Raw genomic sequence first — 22,558 nt, forward strand, 5'->3', positions numbered from 1 at the left:
ACCTCTTAACTAATTTGAAGGTCATACCCTACTCTTTTTTTTCAAAACATGAACATTTTGGCTTCCTCCGGTTTTTAAGCAGTGTATATTCTCAAAAAAACACACAAATTGATGGTGCAAATATATCTTTATAGCTGTTCCATGTGAAACCTGGTCAGTGTGCATCATCAACTTCAATACACCTATTTTCAATAAAACCTATTTTCTGGGGATTAGCAAGCATACAGCATCTGATCCATCCATCCAGTTAAATTGTTCAAAACACGTCCCTCAACTAACTTAATGGTCAGCAAAAAACAACGTTTTTTTTTTTTTTTAAAAGACAAGGTAGAAAATATGCAAAACAACACAAACACAGACAAAGTGTGACACTTTATCAACAGGGAATGCTAGTCTCCAGCCTGGGGTTCCATTGAGCTTCTGCAAAACTCCATCAACGGGAGGTGAAGCTTATAACACTGGCTTCCATCATGGCACACCTGGCACTCCTCAGCACTTCACTTTCCTTCTGCAGCTCATTCAGTCTCTTCTCCAGCTCTGAGCACGGGAACAGGGTTAAGGACATTGGATAGGAACAGTGTTCTGTGTGTCTAACGCTTGGCCAGGCAGCTATTGTAAATAAGAATAGGTTCTTTATAATGTCATTTGGATAAATTAAAATGATTCAAACGAGAAAACCAACATAGTTGAACATCCATTGTGGTTGGTTTGCTATCAACTTGAGATGTCTGTGCTTCAGTCTAACTTTCACACAGGGCATGATGAGTCCAGTTAGCCCTGAACATGCCCTAGAGAGAATTGCATATACTGTAGGCCATGCAAAGATCTATGCATATACACCATACAAAATTAAAAAGTCCTCTCTTGAACACACACACGATACAGAGTTGAGGATGATAGCAGTCTAAGAAGATTGGTAAGCCATGGCAGAATTGTAGCTCGAAAAGGACTTCGTCATTTTGTATGAGGTATATATTATATGCATTGACCGTTGCATGGCCTACAGTATATGTAATTTCTCTAGGGCATGTTCAGGGCTAGAGCCAGTAAGGCCATGGGCTCCCTCTTAGTTATAATACAGTACATGTAGTGTTAAATTACCTTACCCTGGTCTCTCTTGGCAAATATCTCTGTCAGCATCCCAGAAGCTTCCAGCACTTTCAGGGACAGGTTGAAATCTATAGGCAGACATTATGTTTGTTTTCATAAATGTATACAAGAACTAACATAAATGCATATGTTACAGGCAAGTATTCAACACGTAATGGTTCACTAGGTCTCAGTGGGCAATGTTTACTTTCTCTCTATTGCTATCTGTTTGGTACAGCTCCCATGCTGTGTTTGGATGGGTAACAACTTTGTCTTCAATGATCTCACCTTCCTCATTGGCATGTTGCGATAAGATCCTCTCACTGATGCTGTTCAAACGTGACGTGAACTCTGAGAAGATGAACTCTGTGCACCCAGCCTGGCGGCATTTCTTCCAGAACTGTGCAGCTGGATCTGAACTTCCCCCTGACCCCGATCCTGACGACCCAGGAGGTCCGGCATCCTCAGATGAACCAGAACCACAGCTTGAGCCTGGAGAGACAGATAGTGTTGCACTTTATCCTCTATACCTGTCTGTTACACGTTGTATTCTTCGTTGTCCTGTGTTGGAGAGGGCCGGGTCTTATGAATATTTCCTGGTTTTCCATGTTCTGGAACTAAATGATATACACTCACTGAGCACTTTATTGGGAACCTGTACACCTTCTCATGGGGGAGGTGGTGTAATGGTGTGGGGAATGTTTTCTTGGCACACTTTGGGCCCGTTAATATCAATCAATCATCGCTTGAATGCCACAGCCTATTTGAGTATTGTTGCTGACCATGCGCATCCCTTCATGGCCACAATTAACCCATCTACTAATGGCTACTTCCAGCATGATAATGCACCATGTCACAAAGCAAAAGTTGTCTCAAACTGGTTTCATGAAAATGACAATGAGTTCGGTGTTCTTCAGTGGCCTTCCCAGTCACCGGATCTAAATCCAATAGAACACCTTTGGGTTGTGGTAGAACGGGAGATTCACAGCTTGAAAGTGCACCTGAAAAATCTGCAGGAATTGCATGATGCAATCATGTCATCATGGACCAGAATCTCAAAGGAATGTTTCCAACATTTTGTGGAATCAATGCCACGAAGAATTGAGGCTGTTTTGAGAGCAAAGAGAGGCCCTACCCAGTATTAGTATAGTGTTCCTAATAAAGTGCGCAGTGAGTGTACACCTGTATGCTATACATCTGTATCCAGCAGTACTATACTTTCTTTATTGCACTGATTGTTTAATCTGTAACTATTACAAATAGGCCGACCAATCAATAATTGTTTATGGTCAATACAAAACTACTTTCTATAGACAACATACAAATAGGCACAGATGCACTCTACTCGAGATGGAAAACCTCTTTAAATTAATTTTAAAAACACAGTTACCGGTTTGATCTGCGATACAATGGTGCTGTTGTTCCACTTTGACAATGGACAGCTGATATTTGGAAGACTGCACAGAAAAAGAAAGTGGTTTAGCAGAGTGGAGTAGCAGAGGTACAGGAGTGAAAGAGTAGAGTAAGACAATAGTAAAAACAAGTACCAGGATCATTGTGATGTGCTTTGTAACATTGGAATTGCAGAACAGCAAAACTGTTTATGAACTGAATTTGACACTGTATGTCCACAATTGACTAATCACTTTTATCTCCCAAATTCACCAGGAATGACCTTCCCTGAGAGCACTGCAGACTTTGGTATTATTTTTTATTCTACAAATTCCAAACTCACCTCCCCATCCTCTGGTGTTGGTTCCGCAAGAATATTCTGAAATTCAAACTCATATCGACTCCCACCTACAGCACACAACAAAACAAACCCAGAAATATACTTGACCTGTGTGCAATTTCTTAATTAACCACATCATTCTTCCCACAAAAGGTGTCAAGTGTTTTGACTGTTCAGGTCTAAAACCCCACTGGCTTTACAGTTGAAAGTTGAAATCTGACGTTAGGCTGCTGGACATCATGGATTGAAACTGTCACTCGCTTACCTTCAGTCTCATCATCCTCCAAAGTCCTATGTTTTCTAGAAAGGCACAGAAAAATACAATACATTGTCACTGATGAGTACTTTTACACATACGAGCCACAAACAACTTGAAGCTACAATAGAAGTTCGGGATGCACCGATGCCACCTTTTAATTTCCAATACCGATTCAGAGTACTGAACTTTGAGTATCGGCTGATAGCGAGTACCGATCTGATAAAAGGCTCTTAAAAAACAGCTGTATACAACTCGTGTGTGGATGTGCTATGCTTGGCAGCATTCTTGTCCATCTAAAAACAGTTAACACTATGCTCAAGCTGGGAAACGTTAACTTATTGATTAGAGACTCAATTTCATAACTTTGCATAAGAAGAAAAACATGACTGAATTATGCCATACATACACATAATGCTTCTTTTTAGCGCTTGCCTTAGTGAACTCGCAGTGTTCTTTGGAATGATGCTTCTTCAAGTGCTTAATTAAGTTCGTGGTGTTGAAATGTGATACGGTGCTGCCACCCCTCGAAACACTCGCGTTGCAAATTTTGCAACAAGCAGTTTTACTGGTGTCTATCTTCAGCGAGAAGTAATTCCAGACCGCAGACATGATTGTTGTTATTGTTGTCACAGCACTCAAGTGCATCTCAGCTGTGCAGTCGTCAGTCGACTACGCGTGTGTTAGGCAAGTTTTTACGACAGTTTGCGTCATAGCATCGGATCGGTACACAGCATTCGCTTTCTCCGATTCCCGATCCAGCATTTTAGGCCAATATCGCCCGATATCGATGCTCAGTACTTAGTGCACAAGTGTAACTAGTATCGAAATAAACCATTTTCTAAACCATTTTGCCTTCTTCAGGTTTGTCAGCTGTAAATATTCTGAAATAAATCATGTAGAACACACACATTGACGGTGCACAGACATCTATAGCCTGTCCATGTGAAACCTGGTCAGTATGCATCAACTTGAATAAATGTTGTCTAAAACCTATTTTCTGAGGCAAGCACACAACATAGCAGGTAATTTATATTGTATTGTATATTGTATGCATTTATATTTATATTGGTCCATCTTTATTAAGATATTTATTTTCTGCTGTCGCGGCGCGCTGCTGGCACCGGCTTTGCATGAGGTCTTGTCAGGGTGTTTCTATCTAATATGATTTAGCATTGATGCTGTATTTTATGGTACTTCAATTCCACCTGTCATAGTTTGCATTTCACCTGATCTCCTTCATCTACCAGGTTAAAGTAGGGCCACAGGGCTTCGCTTGCTTCTCTCTGTCATGTTTCCGATTCTGCCTCGTAACTGCCGCCTAGCCGACAGTCTGAGCGCTTAACAACTGACCACGTGACTCCTGCCATATGCCCAAATATAAAAAAAAGTGCTGTTCAGATTGTCTTTTGGTTCATATTTTGGAGAAATTAGACCTCGGCGCAAGTGGAAAAGAGTTCGTCAGCAACTGTAGTATATTTAAGCCAGCCACTAAAGCAGCACGACAGACATGAGTCAATGGATTTTGCTAGTGAAAGTAGTCTCTTTCCCAGACACTGGTCTGGTGGACTAACGCGTCAAATTTGGCCTTCGTTACGCCAATAGAAAGAGCGTCGAAAAATACTTCGCATCAATCATTTCCCACAACACCCCCCCAGTGCTTTCACACCACAAGTTTGAATCGGAGCTACGCCTCCCAGCCGTTTGATTCGTTGAAATCAAATAATAACAAATACGTACTCAGTAAATTCACTCCCAGGTTTGAGTTGTTGTTTTTCCAGGACCAGGTTTATATGAGCTGTGCGCAACAGCCAGGGGACGATGTTATAGTGAAAGTAACAGGGCGGTAGGAAGGCTCAGCTTCATCAAGCCACAAGCCCTGGACCAGAGCTAATGGTGCGTTCGGGTGCTGTAGGAAACAGAGTTCCTGATATGCCTGGGCTATATGGCCAAAAATGTTGACACAATAAATTTGTTAATATTGGTCCATAACGATAATTATCACGATATACATTCAATAATACTCTATGTAAAGTTTGAAGGGAATTTGTTCTTCTTAGAACGAGAGCCTGAAGAAACCAGCGGGTTCATTTGTGGTTTACATTTTTTTATTTTTTATTTTCAGAACATTAAACAGAACCAACATGTCTCAAGGCAATACCAGACAACCAAAAATAGCCATGATAGGCAGTAGGTGTGTACCGAGAGGTCACCATCTCATCTGTTATTTTGTATGCATGAAATTCACTCTATTCGTCGATAGAATCTGTGGCTCTACCTTTTTCCATCACGTGGTTGTAATTGACGTTCATGTCCCTTATCACCAGCCGATTCCCATCCTCTGTTGCCCGTACCTTAATTACAGCTGGACAACCTCTCTGAAAAGTACTAGTGTATCAAATACACTTCTATAGTGTATATTTAAAATGCAGAATATCATAATTCTGAGACAGTTGAAATTAGGATATTTTAGGGCAGTGCAAATGCAGATTGATTAACTGATTATTTCAGTTGAGTTCTATGTCACTAAATGAGGAAATCACCAAATTCTCATTTTTGTAGTGTACATAGACTCTAACCACATTTTTAAATATGTTGATTTATGTTAATTACACATGATTCTATAAATTATATTATATTAATTCGCCTATTTCAAGGATAATAATCTGTTGGGAGTAACTGAAGTATGCTACTGCAGAAGTATACTACTTCTATCTGTAGATAGAAGCCTATATATTGACCTTTTTTCATAACACGGATATCAGAGTTGTTTTGTAAAAAGCATTTCTATCATAACACAATTAGTTAAATTACATGCTTCTTGATTGGCAACGGTTCCAGGCTTATGATTGGACCGCACATCGAACGTAGTTCAAATGTGTCTGCTCAGATTTTCAACAATTTGACTTTACCCACATGTCAACAACTACCCAAAGAGCAACGTGAATATCACTCTTTTGACTGTGCCTCGTCATACTTTCCACACCTGGGACCTGCACACCATGGCACTGCTAACTTTGCTAGCTAGTGGAGTAGACCTTCTTCACTTGTGGTATAGCAAATGTTTTGCATGTGCACATGGCAGGCACACACGCACACACACGCACACACGCACACACACACACACACACACACACACACACACACACACACACACACACACAGGAGGGACAGAGACAACGGGAGAGAATTGCCACAAGTCCATTTATATATAAAAAAACAAAAAACAAAAGACAGAACAATAAATTCACAACTTCAGTGATTCTTAATATACAATAGAGCATCTCAATTTCATAACGCAAACAGTGAGTAATAAACAATATCTACATAAATAATATGATCACTTACAAGAAATAAGTTAAGACTATACACTGGTTTCTGAGTTATTCACAACAGATGAACATTCACAGTACAGGCCCACACATGGGGGATATCTGCAGCACTCAGCCTGGCAGATGTAGGCCTATCATACCATGCAATGCATGTCAGTACGATAGTGGTGGAGTGCATTAGCAAATGTAGGCCTGTTTCAACATATAGTTGATAGAGACAGTAGCCAATAAACTACACTATGACTGCCCAGTCTGAGCCTCATAAAATGAACAGTGAAGGAGGGGGAGACTGAGGAGGGAGGGAATGAGAGAATGACATACAAAAGACAGACCACCTTCATTATCACTGTACATTGTCCTGACTCCTTCCTTCCGTTCTTTCAATTAAACGTGTCACTCTTTGAGAGGCAAAAGGAAGCCAGCCCTACTGGCTAAGGATTATTACACTGATAACTGGTAGTACTTGAAGAACAACAATCTGAAAAGCTAAACATGTTATATTCTTCATTTCATTCATAATCTTTCATTTACATGAACTCTCTTTTAAAAAAATACAAACAAACAGTCCTTCTGTTTGCATACAATCAAAGTAAAACGATGAAGATCAACTCCACTCTTACAGTGACATACATTAAGATGGGGTCAACAGGGGTCAATGTCCACTATAGCAGGGGAAGCGGCGGCGGGCGGCTGTGTTTCTTGAGGTGAGGCTCCATCTTATAACATTCTGTTTGAATGCCATAAGGATGCACTGACCCGGGTTCTAGGATCAGCCTCCCCTCCCCGCCCAGGTTTAACCATTTGGATGAGAGTGGGATCCACTGATCTGAGATCAGTGTCCAGGAATAAGTTCATTCTACTCTGCTTTGCCATCCTCGATTCATAGGCTAGTGTTGCTTTCCTCCCGCTGCACTGTGTCTTTCCACCACACACACACCATTCTGTCATTCTTCCATCACTGGGCTCAAACATTGTCTATTGTTTCAGCTTATTGGCATCACTTTGAAGCCACTGCTCAGCCTCTTGTTCCAGGGGTCTGATTGGGTGAGGAGTGGGACAGTGGGTGGGGTTGTAGGCGGACTGAGAAAGTGCTGACTTGTCTAGGGGCCAGGGAGAGGTGGAGGCATTACGGCTTGATGTCAGAAAAGCTGGTATAGGTCTCACTACAACTGGAGGAGGTGCTGATGTTTCCTGATCCACTGCCTTCTGAAACATGCCAGGGAACACACACACACACACACACACACACACACACACACACACACACACACACACACACACACACACACACACACACACACACACACACACACACACACACACACACACACACACACACACACACACACACACACACACACACACACACACACACATACAGGTTAGAGGCGAAGCCCAGGGATAAAAGAATACATACACACATACTTACACTCTTTGAATATATAGGCACCAACACATGCACATCTGTGGTCCTCTGTGGCTCAGTTGGTAGAGCATGGTGCTAACAACGCTTAGGTTGTGGGTTTGAGTCCTGCTGGGACCATATACACTGAAAAATGTATGCACTCACTGCAATGTAAGTCGCATTGGATAAAAGCGTCAGCTAAATTACATATATTATATATATTATAACATACTTAGTTTACAACACACAAACAAACATTTAGGTGGGTACCTGAGCTTGTGAGGGACTGGCAGGACTTGGACTCTCCAATCAGGGTAAGTAGATTGGCAGCAGCAACCCAGCTTTCCTTGCTGGTCTTAAGGTTGCGCACAAACCTACAATACAATAACATATTCAATCTTCTAGTATTACCACAAAAACGTACTATTATAATCATGATTGTTACTTGAAGACAGTATTCTTACCACTGTCCGTCCTCTCCCTCTTTAATCAGCTGTACCATGTCTCCACTCTTGATTGACAGGTCCTGAGACCCGCCCTTCTCGTAGTCAGACACAACTGTGTACTTCCCTGCAGACTGTTGACAGTCGAAATGAGGAACCAGGGAAAAATATGTTTGGTATCAGATTGTGTGTTTCATTTTTAATAAGCCCTAAACATGTTTTGTGGAAAAATACACATGGAACTACTTTACTGCCTGGAAAGGAACTTCCTCACACACACACACACTAACTCACCAGTTTCTTTACTCCCTCATCCTCAGGGTCAGAATTCAGTGGATCCTCAGCACTCGAGTAACCATCATTTTCCTCTGATGCATCCATTGAGAGAGAGGCCTTGGTCCAGCCTAGGAGGGGAACAGAAGGTTACTTTTCCAAACTGGTTACTTTTCCACACACACACACACACAAAGTGCAGTACAATGGAAGCAGACCACGTAAGGAAGAGTGAGAGCAGGCACAGCAGGTAAATCCCATTTGACCAGACAGGGTCGGTGGCAGAATGAGACCGGGGTCAGGGATAAAAGGACCAGTCACTTAAAGCCCAACCACAAAGCCATCAGTGAGACCACAGTGGTACATCTGGACCATTCAGAACCACAACACTACCAAGCAACCACGACTGGGACCAAGGGAGACATGCAATTCAAGTCTGGGAACTCATCCTCTTCTATATTGAAAAAAAGCAAGTGTGGTTTTGTCTTAGTTAGTCTGCACCCAGGGAGGGGAACCCAGTGAAGGAAGTGAGAGGGACAGGGGGCAGATCTCTCAGTGAATTACAACAGCTGTTAGTGTCAGAGCCCAACACCATCACAGCTAACTCCAGTCTTAACCACTTGTAACCAGTGCAGTCTAGGTCCATCCTGTACTGTACCTCTCCTCTTGGCCTGTAAGAGACTAGAGGTGCTGAACCACCTGACTCTGCCCAGGTGGAGGTGAGGGCCTGCGTCTGAGGGAGAGGAGGCAGTGGACACACAGCCAGTCAGATGCCATGGTCAAAGAGATTGACTGCAATGACTACACTACAGTAAAAATCATCAACCAGATTGACCATGGTCGATGAAGCACAGTCGACATGACTGCTCTGAGTACCAAGTACTGTACAGTTGGCCCTAATCGACTGTGGTCAAAGAGATAGACCGCAATGCACCTGGATGACCACAGTCAATGACCATGACTACTTTTAGTCTCAACTCATAGTTCAGTTTCATAGATGCTCTGATTATACATGGTGATTCATCAAAGCGCTGGTGAGGTCAATTCAATCAATTCTTGATAAAAATGTTAAATTAACCTCCTGAATTGACTAAATTGAAATGGAATCAACCGTAATCCTTAGGGTGATGAAAGGACAGGGTACCTTTGAAGCCGAATGGAGTGGGATCGCTCTTTATCTCATGGCGTTTGGTTTTGTGGTCGGGGCTTGTGGGACACCCTATCATCAGGTGAAGACAGGAAGAGGAAGAAGAAAAAGAGGGAGAAGGATGAGAAGACGGGAAAGAGAGGAGCAGCAAAACAGGAACATCAAACAAAAACAATATCTTTAAAGTGGGAGTGTAGAAAGGGTGAAACAAGAACTTTTAAAGGCACGAACAGTTGACGAACAGTGGGCCAATGTCGTATGTACTGAGATGAATTATTTCCTGTGGAGCACACACTTACTGATCTGACACTTTCTACAGACTAGAGTGGCAAAGACAGGGAGACAGATTCTCTAAAACTATTTCACTATTGGCTGCAGACCGCTGAATGGAAGGGCTTATTTAGGGGGCGCAACATTCCAGAACCTTCATATAGAAATAGATCATGTTTATGGAAGTCACACATCTCTAACCTGAACAATATGGAATAGTAAGCTACATGCTTAACTTTTATATCTGCAAGGTTTTGAACGTCGCACCCCCTTGACTAGACTGTGTTCTATAGCTAAGGTTTGGGGGTACCTGGCTGAGAGAGGGGCATCCTGGGTAATGACACGCTTTTAGCATCAGGCTCTGTGGAAGGAAGCATAATGTGTTTTACCCACGTTTACTCAACCTAGCTGCTCTCACTGCCTCAAAGTGCACAACATAAGCCAAGCCTCTCTCAGACCTTACACTAAACCACACCAATTACCTCAAACGCACACTCACAAAAGTGCTCCATTGCATTAAAATGTACCTTCAGATCATGTGCACGTTGAACCAATAAACAGTGACAGTTAAGTTACATAAAAACTGTACATAGAGAGGCACCATGAATGAAGCCATGTTCAATAATGGAACAATGGCAGCCCCTAGTGGCCTGCTATTACCTCTCTGGCCCTTGAGGTTGCTGAAGCCCTGTAAGGTAAAACGCTTTTTAGCCACAGCAGCTCTGTCTGAGGTCGGACTGGTCACTGCCTCCTCTGGCCCAGGAGAAGAGAAGAGCAAGAGAGAGGGAAGGGAGGGAGGAGAGAGAGACGATGAGAGAGGAAGGAGAGGAGGCAATAGGCGTGAGAGAGAACAGGGAAGGGATGGGAGTGTGAGAAACAAGGGATGGGGGAAGAAAGTTACAGTATAAGAGAAGGGGAGGGGGGTGGTGGTGAGTAATGAGTCAGAGACAGAGAAAGGGGGAGAGAGGGTGACAGGTGAAAAGTGGAAAGAGATTGGTTAGGCATTTCACCAACAGAGAGGTAAAGTATTGGTTAATGGGGTAATTATTAGAAAATGCTGTAGATACACACATACATTAATTCAGTGTGATTTGGACTGAATATGTATAGTTGAGGAGAGGAAAGCATTGGGAAAGGACTAAATAACAAAGGGGTGAGAGTAAGAATAGTGCTCAGTTAAGCTTTAGTCAATGTTGAGAGGGATTGTGTTGAAGATACCTGGTTTGGGTAGGCTGTCCTTGGTAACATACAGCAGTACTCTCTTGTCTACGTCATTCCATTGATGTATTTCTCTCTCTCTCTCTCTCTCTCCATCTCTACTCACCTTTTACTTTCTCTATTGTCTTTGGGGAGGAACAGGAGTTAGCATCCGGACTGCTGGGCTCACCCTTCTTCTCCTCTCCCTTCTTCATGCTCCTCTGCCCACTTTTAAATGGACTGAAGAGAACAGGGAGAAAACAGGTCAAATAAAAATCAATGCCACATACAGAGGTTGGGTTACACCAACAAAAGTTCTGAACATTACATCTGATACAGTACACACAGAACCCTCCTTTAAACAACTGTGTGTTCCCGTGGGATGCATCTCAAGAATCTAGAGCACCTTCCTCACCTCGTCTTCTCCCCTCCACCTGCATTGACAATACATTCATGGACAGGTCAAAGGTCAGTTGGGGCAAGTTGACTCACCTAAGGCTGACAGGTCCACCTGGTCCAGGGGGGAACTGGAACACCTGGTCAGTCGCCCTCTGCTGATTTGCTACTGAAACACATGGAGCAGGAGGAGCCATATCCCCATATTCATGAGTGAACAATACAACTTCCAACATGAATCATGATGAGTGATATCACTGTAAGATATACTTTCTCAATTCTCTGTCGTGTTTTTGATTTAGTTGAACTATTTTAAGTTTACTCCTTGCCTGGGGAGCATTGGACCGTCACATTGGGCTGACCTTTCAAATAAAGAATGATCTTACATCTTCCCTACTGATCTTACATCTTCCCTCCACCGCTCCACAGCTACTCTACCCCCTCCACCCCAGACCATAGTGAAGGTTAGGATTTGGGTAGGGAAATCTGATCCTGGATCTGTATCCTAAGAGCACCATGCGTACCTCTGTAGGCTTCCAGCTGTGTCGTCAAAACCTTCCGGATCTCATTCACCCAAGTTGTTTTGACCTCAGTCGTTGGCGCCTGAAATACAGCAATAAAATACATGAACTGTTATCTAGAAGAGCTGTGTATGACCTCTAGAAGAGCTGTGTATGACCTCTAGAAGAGCTGTGTATGACCATGATCCTAATCCTGTGCCAATGATATGTCCAAACAAATTAACTGCAGGTGCCTGACTAGATTGCTGAAAAGTTTTGGCGTTACAAAGATTTTCGATTTCAATTGGACCGCTGGAGGGGTGCTCAATCAATGCTGGCCGTGCTTTGATGAAGGAGCTTGCTCCGGAACGCATCAGCAAATGAAACATATTTGAAGGGATCAAGTTGCCATCCAAAACCTCTTTTCTTTATATGAACTGCACATGCCCTTGGTTACACACCTGCACAATGTACACCTCCTCTCGGGAGTTGCACCAGATCTCAAACTTCTTGTTGTCACCCTTTGCGTTCTCAGTGATACCCACAGCACTCATCTAGTAGAGAGAGGGATGGAGAGAGAGGTTTCATCCACTTGCATCAGCACTTGGTTAACGCTTGATTTGTAAAATGTCCCTCTTTCTCCACTTCTGTCGTCAGCCCCTCTATCTCCCCCTCCCTCACCCTCAGACATGACTCACGTTGAGGGACTGTTTGAAGCTGTAGGATGGGGCTTTCTCGTAGCCCTCCCCGTTCTCCTCCCTTCTCTTGCAGAAGAGCAGAAACTTCTCATGCAGGAAGAGATGCCTCTGCATGGGCTTGAACCGAGCCAGGTCTTTGACCTTGGCATGACCTTTCTTGTGTTCCGTCCACACACTGAACGACCCCTGCATCAGCAGTCTGCCTAAGTCACTCAGGTTCCCCTATTAGAGAAAAGGGTCAACATTTTGAGAAGGTTGACATCTCTTAAGCTAGGCTGAATGCTACAGTATATCATGTATGTATGCTGAGTGATGTTGATGCATATATTAACCTACAGTGCATGTCTGCAATGTGAAATTGACATTTGATGATGGCTAAGTATGTACAGACTACTAGGCTAAACCATTACATGTTGATGTTAGTATCTATCTAAAATCAAAACAATAATAAATCTGTTCAATCAATGTTTTGTCTATGTCTCTGTGTTCTGTCTGATTTGCCTGTGTTCCATGTAATGTGTCTGTGTTCCATGTAATGTGTCAGTGTTCAGTCTGATGTGTCAGTGTTCCGTCTGGTGTGTCAACGTTCTGTCTGGTGCGTCAGTTGTCTTTTGTGTCTCACCTCGAATCCTGTGATGGCGATGAGGTGCATGGAGTCATTGACAGCCTTCAGGATCCCCAGGATAGAAGACAGAGCTTCCTGCAGGTCTTCAGTCCCCTCACAGCCCTTGCTGTACTTCAACAGCTCCTATAATACACACACACACACACACACACACACACACACACACACACACACACACACACACATTTGCATGAAAGCTCAACTCAAGACCTCTCACACTCTAGAATGCTCAGAGATGCAAAAACATTCAACATGAAATTCTGTTGAGAACTCAGGGTACAACTTTGTCACACAGGGCAAAAATAGCATCACCAACATCTGGCCAGTCCTACCTTCAATAACAGCTGGTACTTTGTGATTCTCTGAACAGGCTTCAGTAGATAGGAGTCTAAGCCCAGCTTATGCTCCAGCTTTTTCTGGCACTCCTGGTACAGCCAAAAACAAAGATAATGTATTCAGTAGTAGATAATAACTTCTCATAACAAATGCTGCTCCTCCCAGGCCCATGGATCTATCAACAAGTGTGTATAAGAACTGGTTTACCTGGAAGAAGGCGCAGTCAGAGCACTGTCTCCAAAGGCTCTCTGAGCGAGGCTTGTTCTGACAGTACTTCTCATAGATCTGTAGGTCTGTCATCTGAGACAGAGAAAAAAGGGAGGCAACAGGAGGAGAAATGGAGATAGAAATACAAAGAGAGAGAGAGAGAGAGAGAGAGAGAGAGAAAGAAAGAAAGAAAGATATTAATATTCTCTATATCACATACACTTTGTCCAGATCTACCATAGGTGCATAGGGCTTAATCACACACATATGTACATGTCCAGAGTTGACCTCATATTGCATCACTCACCCTCTCCAGGAAGCATCGCCCAACCAGCTCTGGGCAGTCTGTGTACTGCTCCAGCTCTCTCAGAAAGGTCCTGGAACAGAATGAAGGAAAGGGCGCCATATGAATGGAGAAAAATATATAGACAGAGAAAGAAAGAAAGAAAGAAAGAAAGAAAGAAAGAGAGTGATGAGGATAATGATGGTCAGTCATGTAATAAAGAATCCCAATGTTGGAAGAAATCTCTATTACAACATGAGCACCATAAGTGGCAGATAGGGGGCGCTCTTTCACCTCTTGTGGAAGTGGTAGATCTCTGGCATGTTGCCGAACAGCACGTCCTTCTTGTTCTGCAGGGGGCTGGGGATGAGGTTGGCCATGGCTGGGTTATCCATCTCAGAGGCATAGCCCTGGAACACACATACTCATGTCAGATAGGAGCAAAGATAGCAGGGGTATCACTTATAGATAAGAGAGACTTGCACACAGGTGAGAAGTATGGGAACAGGGGTAAGACCATAGGGCTGAGACAGATACACATGACTGAAACAGAGTTCTAATGGTCCAGATGAGACAGAAACCCACCTGTAGCACACAGAGCAGCTCCTCCACATAGGCCCTCTCTGTCTCCAGCAGCTCATTCATTACATGCCTGCACAGACAGCACAGATCAGACACTATACACACACACACACACACACACACACACACACACACACACACACACACACACACACACACACACACACACACACACACACACACACACACACACACACACACACACACACACACACACACACACAGTTTACACCAGTCAGACATAATACACACTGGCCAGACGCAACACTGACACTCCAGAAACAACACTGACACTCCAGAAACAACACTGACACACCAGACACAACACTGACTCACCAGACACAACATTGACACACCAGACACAACACTGACACACCAAACACAACACTAACACACCAGACACGACATGTCTGCCTCACCTTCTGAGGACGGCAAGGTTCTCCTCCTCCTCGGACAAAGAGGCTTGTCGGCTGTTGCCACCGTTCTGCAGTAGGCCGTCGACCTGAGAACACACAGGAGGAACTCACCGTGAGTGTCTATAGAAAGAAGCTTCCTATCTATGTATCTTATCTCCTTTGTCCTGCGTTTTGTTTATAGTGAATAATAATAATATAGTGACTCCACTCACTGAGTCTCCCTCTGAGCAGCTCTTCTCCAGTACTCTGTGTGCTGGGGGGAGAGAGGAGGGGGAGAGAGAGGGGAGGGGGAGAGAGGAGAGGGGAGAGAGGAGAGGGGGAGGGAGAGCGGAAGGGGTGATAGTTGGAGTTAGGGATGACGATAAACTATACCAGGTAAAGGTACTCAGGGCAAAGCTGGTGTGCAGTAAGGACTGGTAGTATGTCAGGACCAGTGGAGGCTGGTGGAGGTAGAAATCAGAGGACGGGCTGAATTCCTCATTCCATTCCATGCATTACAATGAGCCCGTCCTCCGATTTCTGCCTCCACCAGCCTTGCCTGGCGAGGACAGTGGGTATGGAAGGACTCACCTGGAGAGGCCATAGGGGACTTGATGAAGGCTTCAGGCCGTGGGGCCACAGGCTGGACAGGCCTGGTCTGTTTGGCTGCCAGCTTCTTCAGACTGACCCTCCTCTTCTCAAACATCTCCTGCATGGACGCCTGCTTCTGAAACACCTTCTCCACCTGGTCCTGAGGGAGAGGAGACGGCCAGGGGGAAAACATTAGGACATATATGGGACACACTTCTTATATGGTTGAATATATCTTATTGTCTTGACATCTTTTCTTATGTATTTTTTGTCATTGATATGTTCTCTTGATGATGGTTTCTTCTTATGTTTAAGTTTGTCTGTCAATTACAGGCATGTTATCCTTTTCTGTTTTCGTTATCTTAAGTTGTTAGGATGGATTCATAGATTACCATTAAGATGGAAAAAATGTGTGTAAATGTTTACAAAATGTCCCTGTCTTAGAACCTTTACCTTGAACTCCTGGTTGAGCACTGCCTCATAGTCCCTCAAGATGGCGCTAGGATCAGTTAGCTTGCTCTGGCCTGCTGTATCCAGGTAACGCTCAATCTCCTGCAGAGCTGACTCTGCCCCATCGTGGGATTGACACTTGTCCACGGGCTGGGATGCCAGCAGGTATATACCATCATCACACCACTTAGCAGCCTGAGGGAGAGAGAGAGAGACAGAGAGAGAGAGAGAGAGAGAGAGAGAGAGAGAGAGAGAGAGAGAGAGAGAGAGAGCAGTATTAGAGGGTGTTTTGGGGTAAGGCTGCAGTGAGAGATGAATAGTGAATGTGGTGCTCTGTAGATCTGATGATTGTGTCTGTATGTGAGAATATATGTGAGTACATGAGAGTCTCTGTTTGTGGGTTTGCATGAGTTTGCAGGTGGATTTGGCAAAGTGTGTTTGTCTGTGTCTGTGTCTGTACTTGACATTGTGTGTGTGTGTGTGTGTGTGTGTGTGTGTGTGTGTGTGTGTGTGTGTGTGTGTGTGTGTGTGTGATTGTCTTCTCACCCTCTCCAGACTATGGTGCAGTTCCATGGCTCTGAGAAGGTGGTCCTTCTTGGCCCTCAGGTTGACGCTCAGATCCTCACTGATGGCTCGGAGCTCGGTGCATTTGGGCTGGATGGAGTCCTCCGCATAGTGGGAGTTCTGGATCAACTCATCACCCTCACGGGCCAGAGCCAAGGCGCGGTCCAACACCTCCTATAGAGAGAGACAGAGTGAGAAAGAAAAAGAGAGGGGGGGGGGGGGGGGGGGGGGGGGGGGTGGAGGCAGATCAGATGTTACTACAATATCAATATTCTGTATGTCAATCAGTAAGTGTGCGAATAGGTGTGTGGGAGCGAGGGAGTAGAGTAGTGAGTAGAGTTCTTACACAGACTCTCTCCTCGTGGCTGATCAGCTCGCGGAAGATGTGATCGGCGTGGGCGGGGCTTATCCCCACCTCGGAGAAAGACGCCAATCGCTCAGCCACCTGGTCCAGCAGACTCCCCACCTGGAACAGCATCAGAGAACAACAGTCACAACGTGCCCTCGTTGTGTACAGGAGTCAGCAGGTTGTGTTGGTGTTCACCCCCTATTCCGTTCCATGCGTTACAATGAGCCTGTCCTCCGATGTCTACCTCCGCCAGCCTCCTGGGGCTATGAGCTCAGCGGGGCTGCTCTCTCCCACTCACCTCTCTGTAGCTGTGCTCAAAGTGGCGGAGCTGCAGACACTGCTCCAGCTTGGTCTGGTGTCTCAGCCAGAAGTCATCAAACGCCCTCTCAGTCTCATCCAACTGGGACAGCAGTCTGACCGAGGAGAGGGATGGAAGGAAGGAAGGAAGGAAGGAAGGAAGGAAGGAAGGAAGGAGAGAAAGGCGGGTTAGGGGGAGAGGTTGAGAGGGAGAGGGGGTGGAGAAACAAAGGAAGAACAGGAGAGAAGAAGAGGAGAGAGGGAAGGAAGGAGAGGCGGGTTAGGGGAGAGGTAGAGAGAGAAAGGTGGTGGAGAAACAAGGAGAGAAAATGAGATAGGGATAGGAGAGGGATGGAAGGAGAGAGAAGGGGATAGGGGAGAGGTAGAGAGGGAGAGGTGGTGGAGAAACAAGGGGAGAAAAGATAAGACATTTTGACTTTACTTCCGTTCCTCATTCTGTGTATTCTGCAGAGCCAAATGTGATATGTGTCTGTATGCATTGGGTTCTCTGCCATCAGTGTTCCCTAAAATACTAACTCTGTCCTCAGTGCACACTGCACTGTCAGTCCTCATCACAGGGTTGATGAGTGGAGACTGGACAGGCCCTCACTACCAGCTAACATCAACACTGTATCATGGACAGGAAAGAGCTGGGGAACTGCTCACTATGGACACTGCTCTTACTATTCTGCCCTGCTTTATTTATGTAACGCACAATGAAAGTGAATGTCATTATTACACAAAAATAAAAATTAGATTTATTCTTTTTTTTTTCTGAATGAATGTCATCATGTGGTGATAGCATCATTTAAGATTAAAATGGGAATAATGGTGTAAATGTACTGGTGTGTATCTAACCTCTGTACGGTGGCCAGGTTCTCCAGTTCATCCTGGTTCATGTTGTGGTCTGGGTCTTTGACCACAGGCTCATTTATACTCTCCAACAGTCTGCTACCCTGGCCCAGGGCTACCAGCAGATCATCCTACAGAGAGACACACAGACACACACACACACACACACACACACACACACACACACACACACATATCATTAGTGCAAATGCAAAACCATTGGTGTGTGTGTGTGTGTCTGCTTGTGTGCGTGTGTGTGTGTGTGTGTGTGTGTGTGTGTGTGTGTGTGTGTGTGTGTATGTATATATCTTGCTCTGACGGTGCCTTACCTTCATCTTGTCCTTTTTGTTGGTGTGTGTGTCCAATAGGTTGGTAGTGGCCTGGATGTCGTTGGGTAGTTCAGTCTCAGCCAGCTCTGTCCCGAACGACTGCAAAGTTTGAGCTGTCCTCTTCACCATCAGAGCAAAGCCCTCAATGGCCTAACGCACAGACAGACAGACAGAGAGACAGAGAGACAGACAGACAGACAGACAGACAGACACAGACAGACAGTTAGTTACAAATCAACACACATACTCAAACAGGACTTAAGGTGTGTGTGCTGATTGCTGATGCACTTATATGTGTTGGTCATGTGTAGGCTGGTTGTGTGTGCTCAGATTGTCTATGTGAATATGTGTGTGTACTCCAGGTGTGTGTGTGTATGCTATAGCTGTGTAGTGCACGGTACTCACGGTGCGGTGTGAGATCCACTTCTCGTGGCAGTACTCCTGGGTTCCACCCAGTTCCTGGGTCAACTGGGTCCGGTCTATGTAAGAGTGGAGCTCAGTCACAGAGCTCAGCATGATCACCTGAGGGACCACACCTACACCATTACACACACACCAATACACACACACACACCGTTACACACACACACACATACACACACACACACACACACACACACACACACACACACACACACACACACACACACACACACACACCAATACACAACACACACCAATACACAACACACACCAATACACACACATACACCAATACACACACATACACCATTCCACACACACCAATACACAACACACCATTTCACACACACACCACATGGTTTGATTTGGATTCATCTCATCATCTGATGGGTTCTTCATGTCCTAGTACAGCAGGCTACATACCGGCACCTTCATCTTGAACTCATCCTTGTTGAACTTGAAGAGGATGTCTGAGAGCGTGCGCTGTAGCAGAGTGGTGGGCCTCAGAACCAGAACCAACTGCAGGTTCCCTGGGAATGATCCCTACAGAGAGAGAGAGAGAGAGAGAGAGAAGGGGGAGAGGGAGAGAGAAGGGGGGAGGGGTAGAGAGAGTAAGGGGGGGGGTGTAGAGTGAGAGAGCGAGAAAGGGGGGTAGAGAGAGAGGGGGGGTGGTGGTAGAGAGAGTGAGCACACTTATATAACATAGAATCCTCCATAGCCCCAAGGCAAAATATTCTGTGCTCTCTCTCCCACACATACACATACACACACACACGCACACGCACACGCACACGCACACGCACACGCACACAGTGAAACATCAGTGAAAGGCATGAAGGACATTTGACACCTGAGAAAGGGAGGCAGTGCTATTGTTCTTCATATCAGCAGGATGCTACCACATGCATAATACAGAAGCTACCAAACCCTGACGTCCCAGATGGCACAATTAGCATAGCCCTTACGCCAGTGTAAAATTTGATCAAGTAAGTAAGACTTCAACACAATTCATGGGGTCAATACCAATACTGTACTGTACCTGCACCTAGGGAACATGAATGCTTTAACACAATGCATACATAATACTAACATAGACAACTTCCTCAATGGATGACATAATACATTATAATGCATTATCAACAACCTGTTCTACTAATCTTTCATGTATTATGAATCCACCTTTTAGACTAGCTGGGTAATTAGGTTACAATCAGAATTCCAGGCTTCCTCACGCTGGCAGATGAGACTACAGAGTCGGGCGTCTCAAAGACGATCAGAACATTTATGCTTATTTCTGCATATCATACCAATACATCCACAATCCAGCAAAATGTTGATTAATGCTATGGCATTAATGTAAATGCAGGTCAGGGGGTGGAGACAGAGCCTGTCTCCCTGAAGCAATGCGTTTGCTAATGTAAGTTTAATTAGCTAATGACCTGTGCAGTATTTTGAGTGATTGGGGGCTCTCCTCCCCAGTGAGAGACAGAGACTCAGAAACGGCAGAAAGGCCTCGTTAACAAGCAACCACAAGGGATAAGGGTTCTTAATAGAATTAATTAATCAATCAAATGTTCCTCTTCACTGAGCAGACCAACCGAGGAGAGCTGGAAATGGCCTTGGACAACGGAGTCATCATGGTATGGAGCAGTGGAGGCTGGTGGAGGCAGATACCATTCCTCATTCCTTTCCATGCATTACAATGAGACCGTCCTCCAATTTCTGCCTCCACCAGCCTTCCCTGACACTATCAACATACTGTACTGCTGGAGCCAAGCAAAACATGAGAGAGTCTTTTTTACTGACATTCTTGATTTGTGTTTGCAGTTATCAATATGTACTCATAGTGTAGTTTACACACATTGGCTATGGAAGCGTCAGTGAAAGCCAACTTCTCCATTCATTCACCCCGCTTACAAACACAAACAATACACAGCACAGTAAGCTGCGCTGCTGTACAACTCTGTAATCATAAGAAACACCTGACAATTAGTTTGAATGGAAATTTCATGACATTCAATTGAATTTACATTGAAAAGGAGGAGTGATTTATCAAAAAAACTGAATCTGACTCCCAAATGAGGGTTGTATCTATTCGACCGTGGTGGTCTGACTGTTGGGACACTGGCGGTTTAGTAATTGTGGTCATGGTCCACTTGTTCTTTTCAAGGACACAGTAGACACAGAAAAATACCCGCACAGACCATACAGGCAGGCACACACACACACACACACACACACACACACACGTGCACGTGCACGTGCACACACACACACACACACACACACACACACACACACACACACACCCTGGTGAATGAGAGTATGAATGAGAGTAGAGTGTGTCTCTAGGGACTGACTGGAACCACAGTAACACTATCAGGTTTTAATTAGGACCACACCATAAACAACTGCTGCTCCTTCCCTGTCTGTGTAACCAGGCTGGAACACCCACGCATGGGAATGGAGCACACTCATTAAAAACAGAGACACAAACAGAGAGACCAACAATTATCCTACATTTGCAGACACACAGGTACAAACAGTCTATATACTCATGCACGCACATGCACGCACACACACACACACACACACACACACACACACACACACACACACACACACACACACACACACACACAGTTGCCCACGCACAAATTACTCTGCATTCAATATGTCTTAATGTTGTTTGTAAATGATATGGTTAGCCCTGGGATGTGTTCTCATTAGAAACAGATAGTACCGGCTCAGCACATGCCAGTTTTCATTACTGTTCACTTAGCAGTCAGGAACCGTCATCCAGAACAGGCTGCCATTCCGGGGAAGAGTGAATGCCCCCCCATTACCAGTCTGTCAGGCCATAATGTCCCCCTTGTGGGATTAATAAAGCTTGATTCAATTTGAAATGAGCAAGGGATCCTTTTGTGTCCCTTGGGGATCCTGGGCAATATCAAGACACACATCCCTCTATATATACCCCTGTTTTAACAAGCAATAACCCCCCCCCCCCCTTTCTCTGTCTCTCTCTCTGTCTCTCTCTCTCTCTCTCCCCCCCCCCCCCCCCCCCCCCCCCGGACGCATAGAACCCTCTTATTTAGTTTCATAAATTCATAAATATCATTTTGGTCTCGATTCAAATCAAACCATGTTTAGGTGAGCAGTTGAACTCCCATGACTAAATTGAGAAATCACATTAAAAAACATTTGGTAAAACACATTTGAAAAGCAACCCAAACAAACAAACACTGTGAAACCCAATCAGGAACGCAGAGATAATTTCCCCCAACAGGCTGTCACCCCCCCCTGTCCACGACAGAACGGAGCAGAGAGACACACACACACACACACACACACACACTCTGGCTGCTCACCAGCTGGGAGAGGAGATGGAAACAACAGGGTGAGCTTTCAAACACAGAGAAGGAGAGGTAGAAGAGGAGAGAGCGAGAACTGACTCCATCATCTTTTATCGACTGAAGCACAAAGAATCTCTATTCCCCTGTAGCGAAGACTAGAAAGAAGCACCTGCTAATAAAC

General features: G+C 44.7%; 2 protein-coding genes across 3 annotated transcripts in view; both read right to left on the reverse strand.

The window, feature by feature from the left end:
- Positions 1-108: 108 nt before the first annotated feature.
- On the reverse strand, positions 109-3,709 carry LOC310812946 (uncharacterized protein). Of its 2 annotated transcripts, none has more exons than XM_083681710.1 (7): positions 3,487-3,709; positions 3,087-3,121; positions 2,825-2,889; positions 2,480-2,546; positions 1,378-1,581; positions 1,107-1,178; positions 109-537 (listed from the first exon to the last, which is right to left on the reverse strand). In XM_083681710.1, exons 1-7 carry the CDS (start codon positions 3,687-3,689, stop codon positions 434-436), a joined length of 750 nt encoding a protein of 249 aa, XP_083537836.1. In that variant the 5' UTR covers positions 3,690-3,709; the 3' UTR covers positions 109-433. The 2 variants fall into 2 exon arrangements, with proteins under 2 accessions (XP_083537836.1, XP_083537837.1); XM_083681711.1 differs by having other exon boundaries at positions 1,102-1,178.
- A 2,572-nt stretch (positions 3,710-6,281) lies between these two features.
- Positions 6,282-22,558, reverse strand: part of mcf2lb (mcf.2 cell line derived transforming sequence-like b) — a gene marked incomplete at its 5' end in the record, with an annotated part of 38,176 nt that continues 21,899 nt past the window's right edge. Inside the window, 29 exon segments of the mRNA XM_083681295.1 lie at positions 6,282-7,615; positions 8,085-8,188; positions 8,279-8,391; positions 8,552-8,661; positions 9,189-9,263; positions 9,675-9,749; positions 10,608-10,700; positions 11,272-11,384; positions 11,637-11,709; positions 12,065-12,143; positions 12,502-12,594; positions 12,739-12,960; positions 13,361-13,486; positions 13,696-13,788; positions 13,907-13,999; positions 14,214-14,283; positions 14,484-14,599; positions 14,775-14,841; positions 15,191-15,273; positions 15,400-15,440; positions 15,758-15,917; positions 16,211-16,402; positions 16,754-16,945; positions 17,118-17,237; positions 17,419-17,533; positions 18,276-18,400; positions 18,599-18,748; positions 19,004-19,120; positions 19,445-19,564. Coding sequence (XP_083537421.1) covers positions 7,536-7,615; positions 8,085-8,188; positions 8,279-8,391; positions 8,552-8,661; positions 9,189-9,263; positions 9,675-9,749; positions 10,608-10,700; positions 11,272-11,384; positions 11,637-11,709; positions 12,065-12,143; positions 12,502-12,594; positions 12,739-12,960; positions 13,361-13,486; positions 13,696-13,788; positions 13,907-13,999; positions 14,214-14,283; positions 14,484-14,599; positions 14,775-14,841; positions 15,191-15,273; positions 15,400-15,440; positions 15,758-15,917; positions 16,211-16,402; positions 16,754-16,945; positions 17,118-17,237; positions 17,419-17,533; positions 18,276-18,400; positions 18,599-18,748; positions 19,004-19,120; positions 19,445-19,564 — 3,210 coding nt within the window. The 3' untranslated portion in view covers positions 6,282-7,535.

Source organism: Argentina silus (genome assembly GCF_951799395.1).
Source record: "Argentina silus genome assembly, chromosome: 12".
In the NCBI taxonomy this organism is placed as follows: Eukaryota; Metazoa; Chordata; class Actinopteri; order Argentiniformes; family Argentinidae; genus Argentina; species Argentina silus.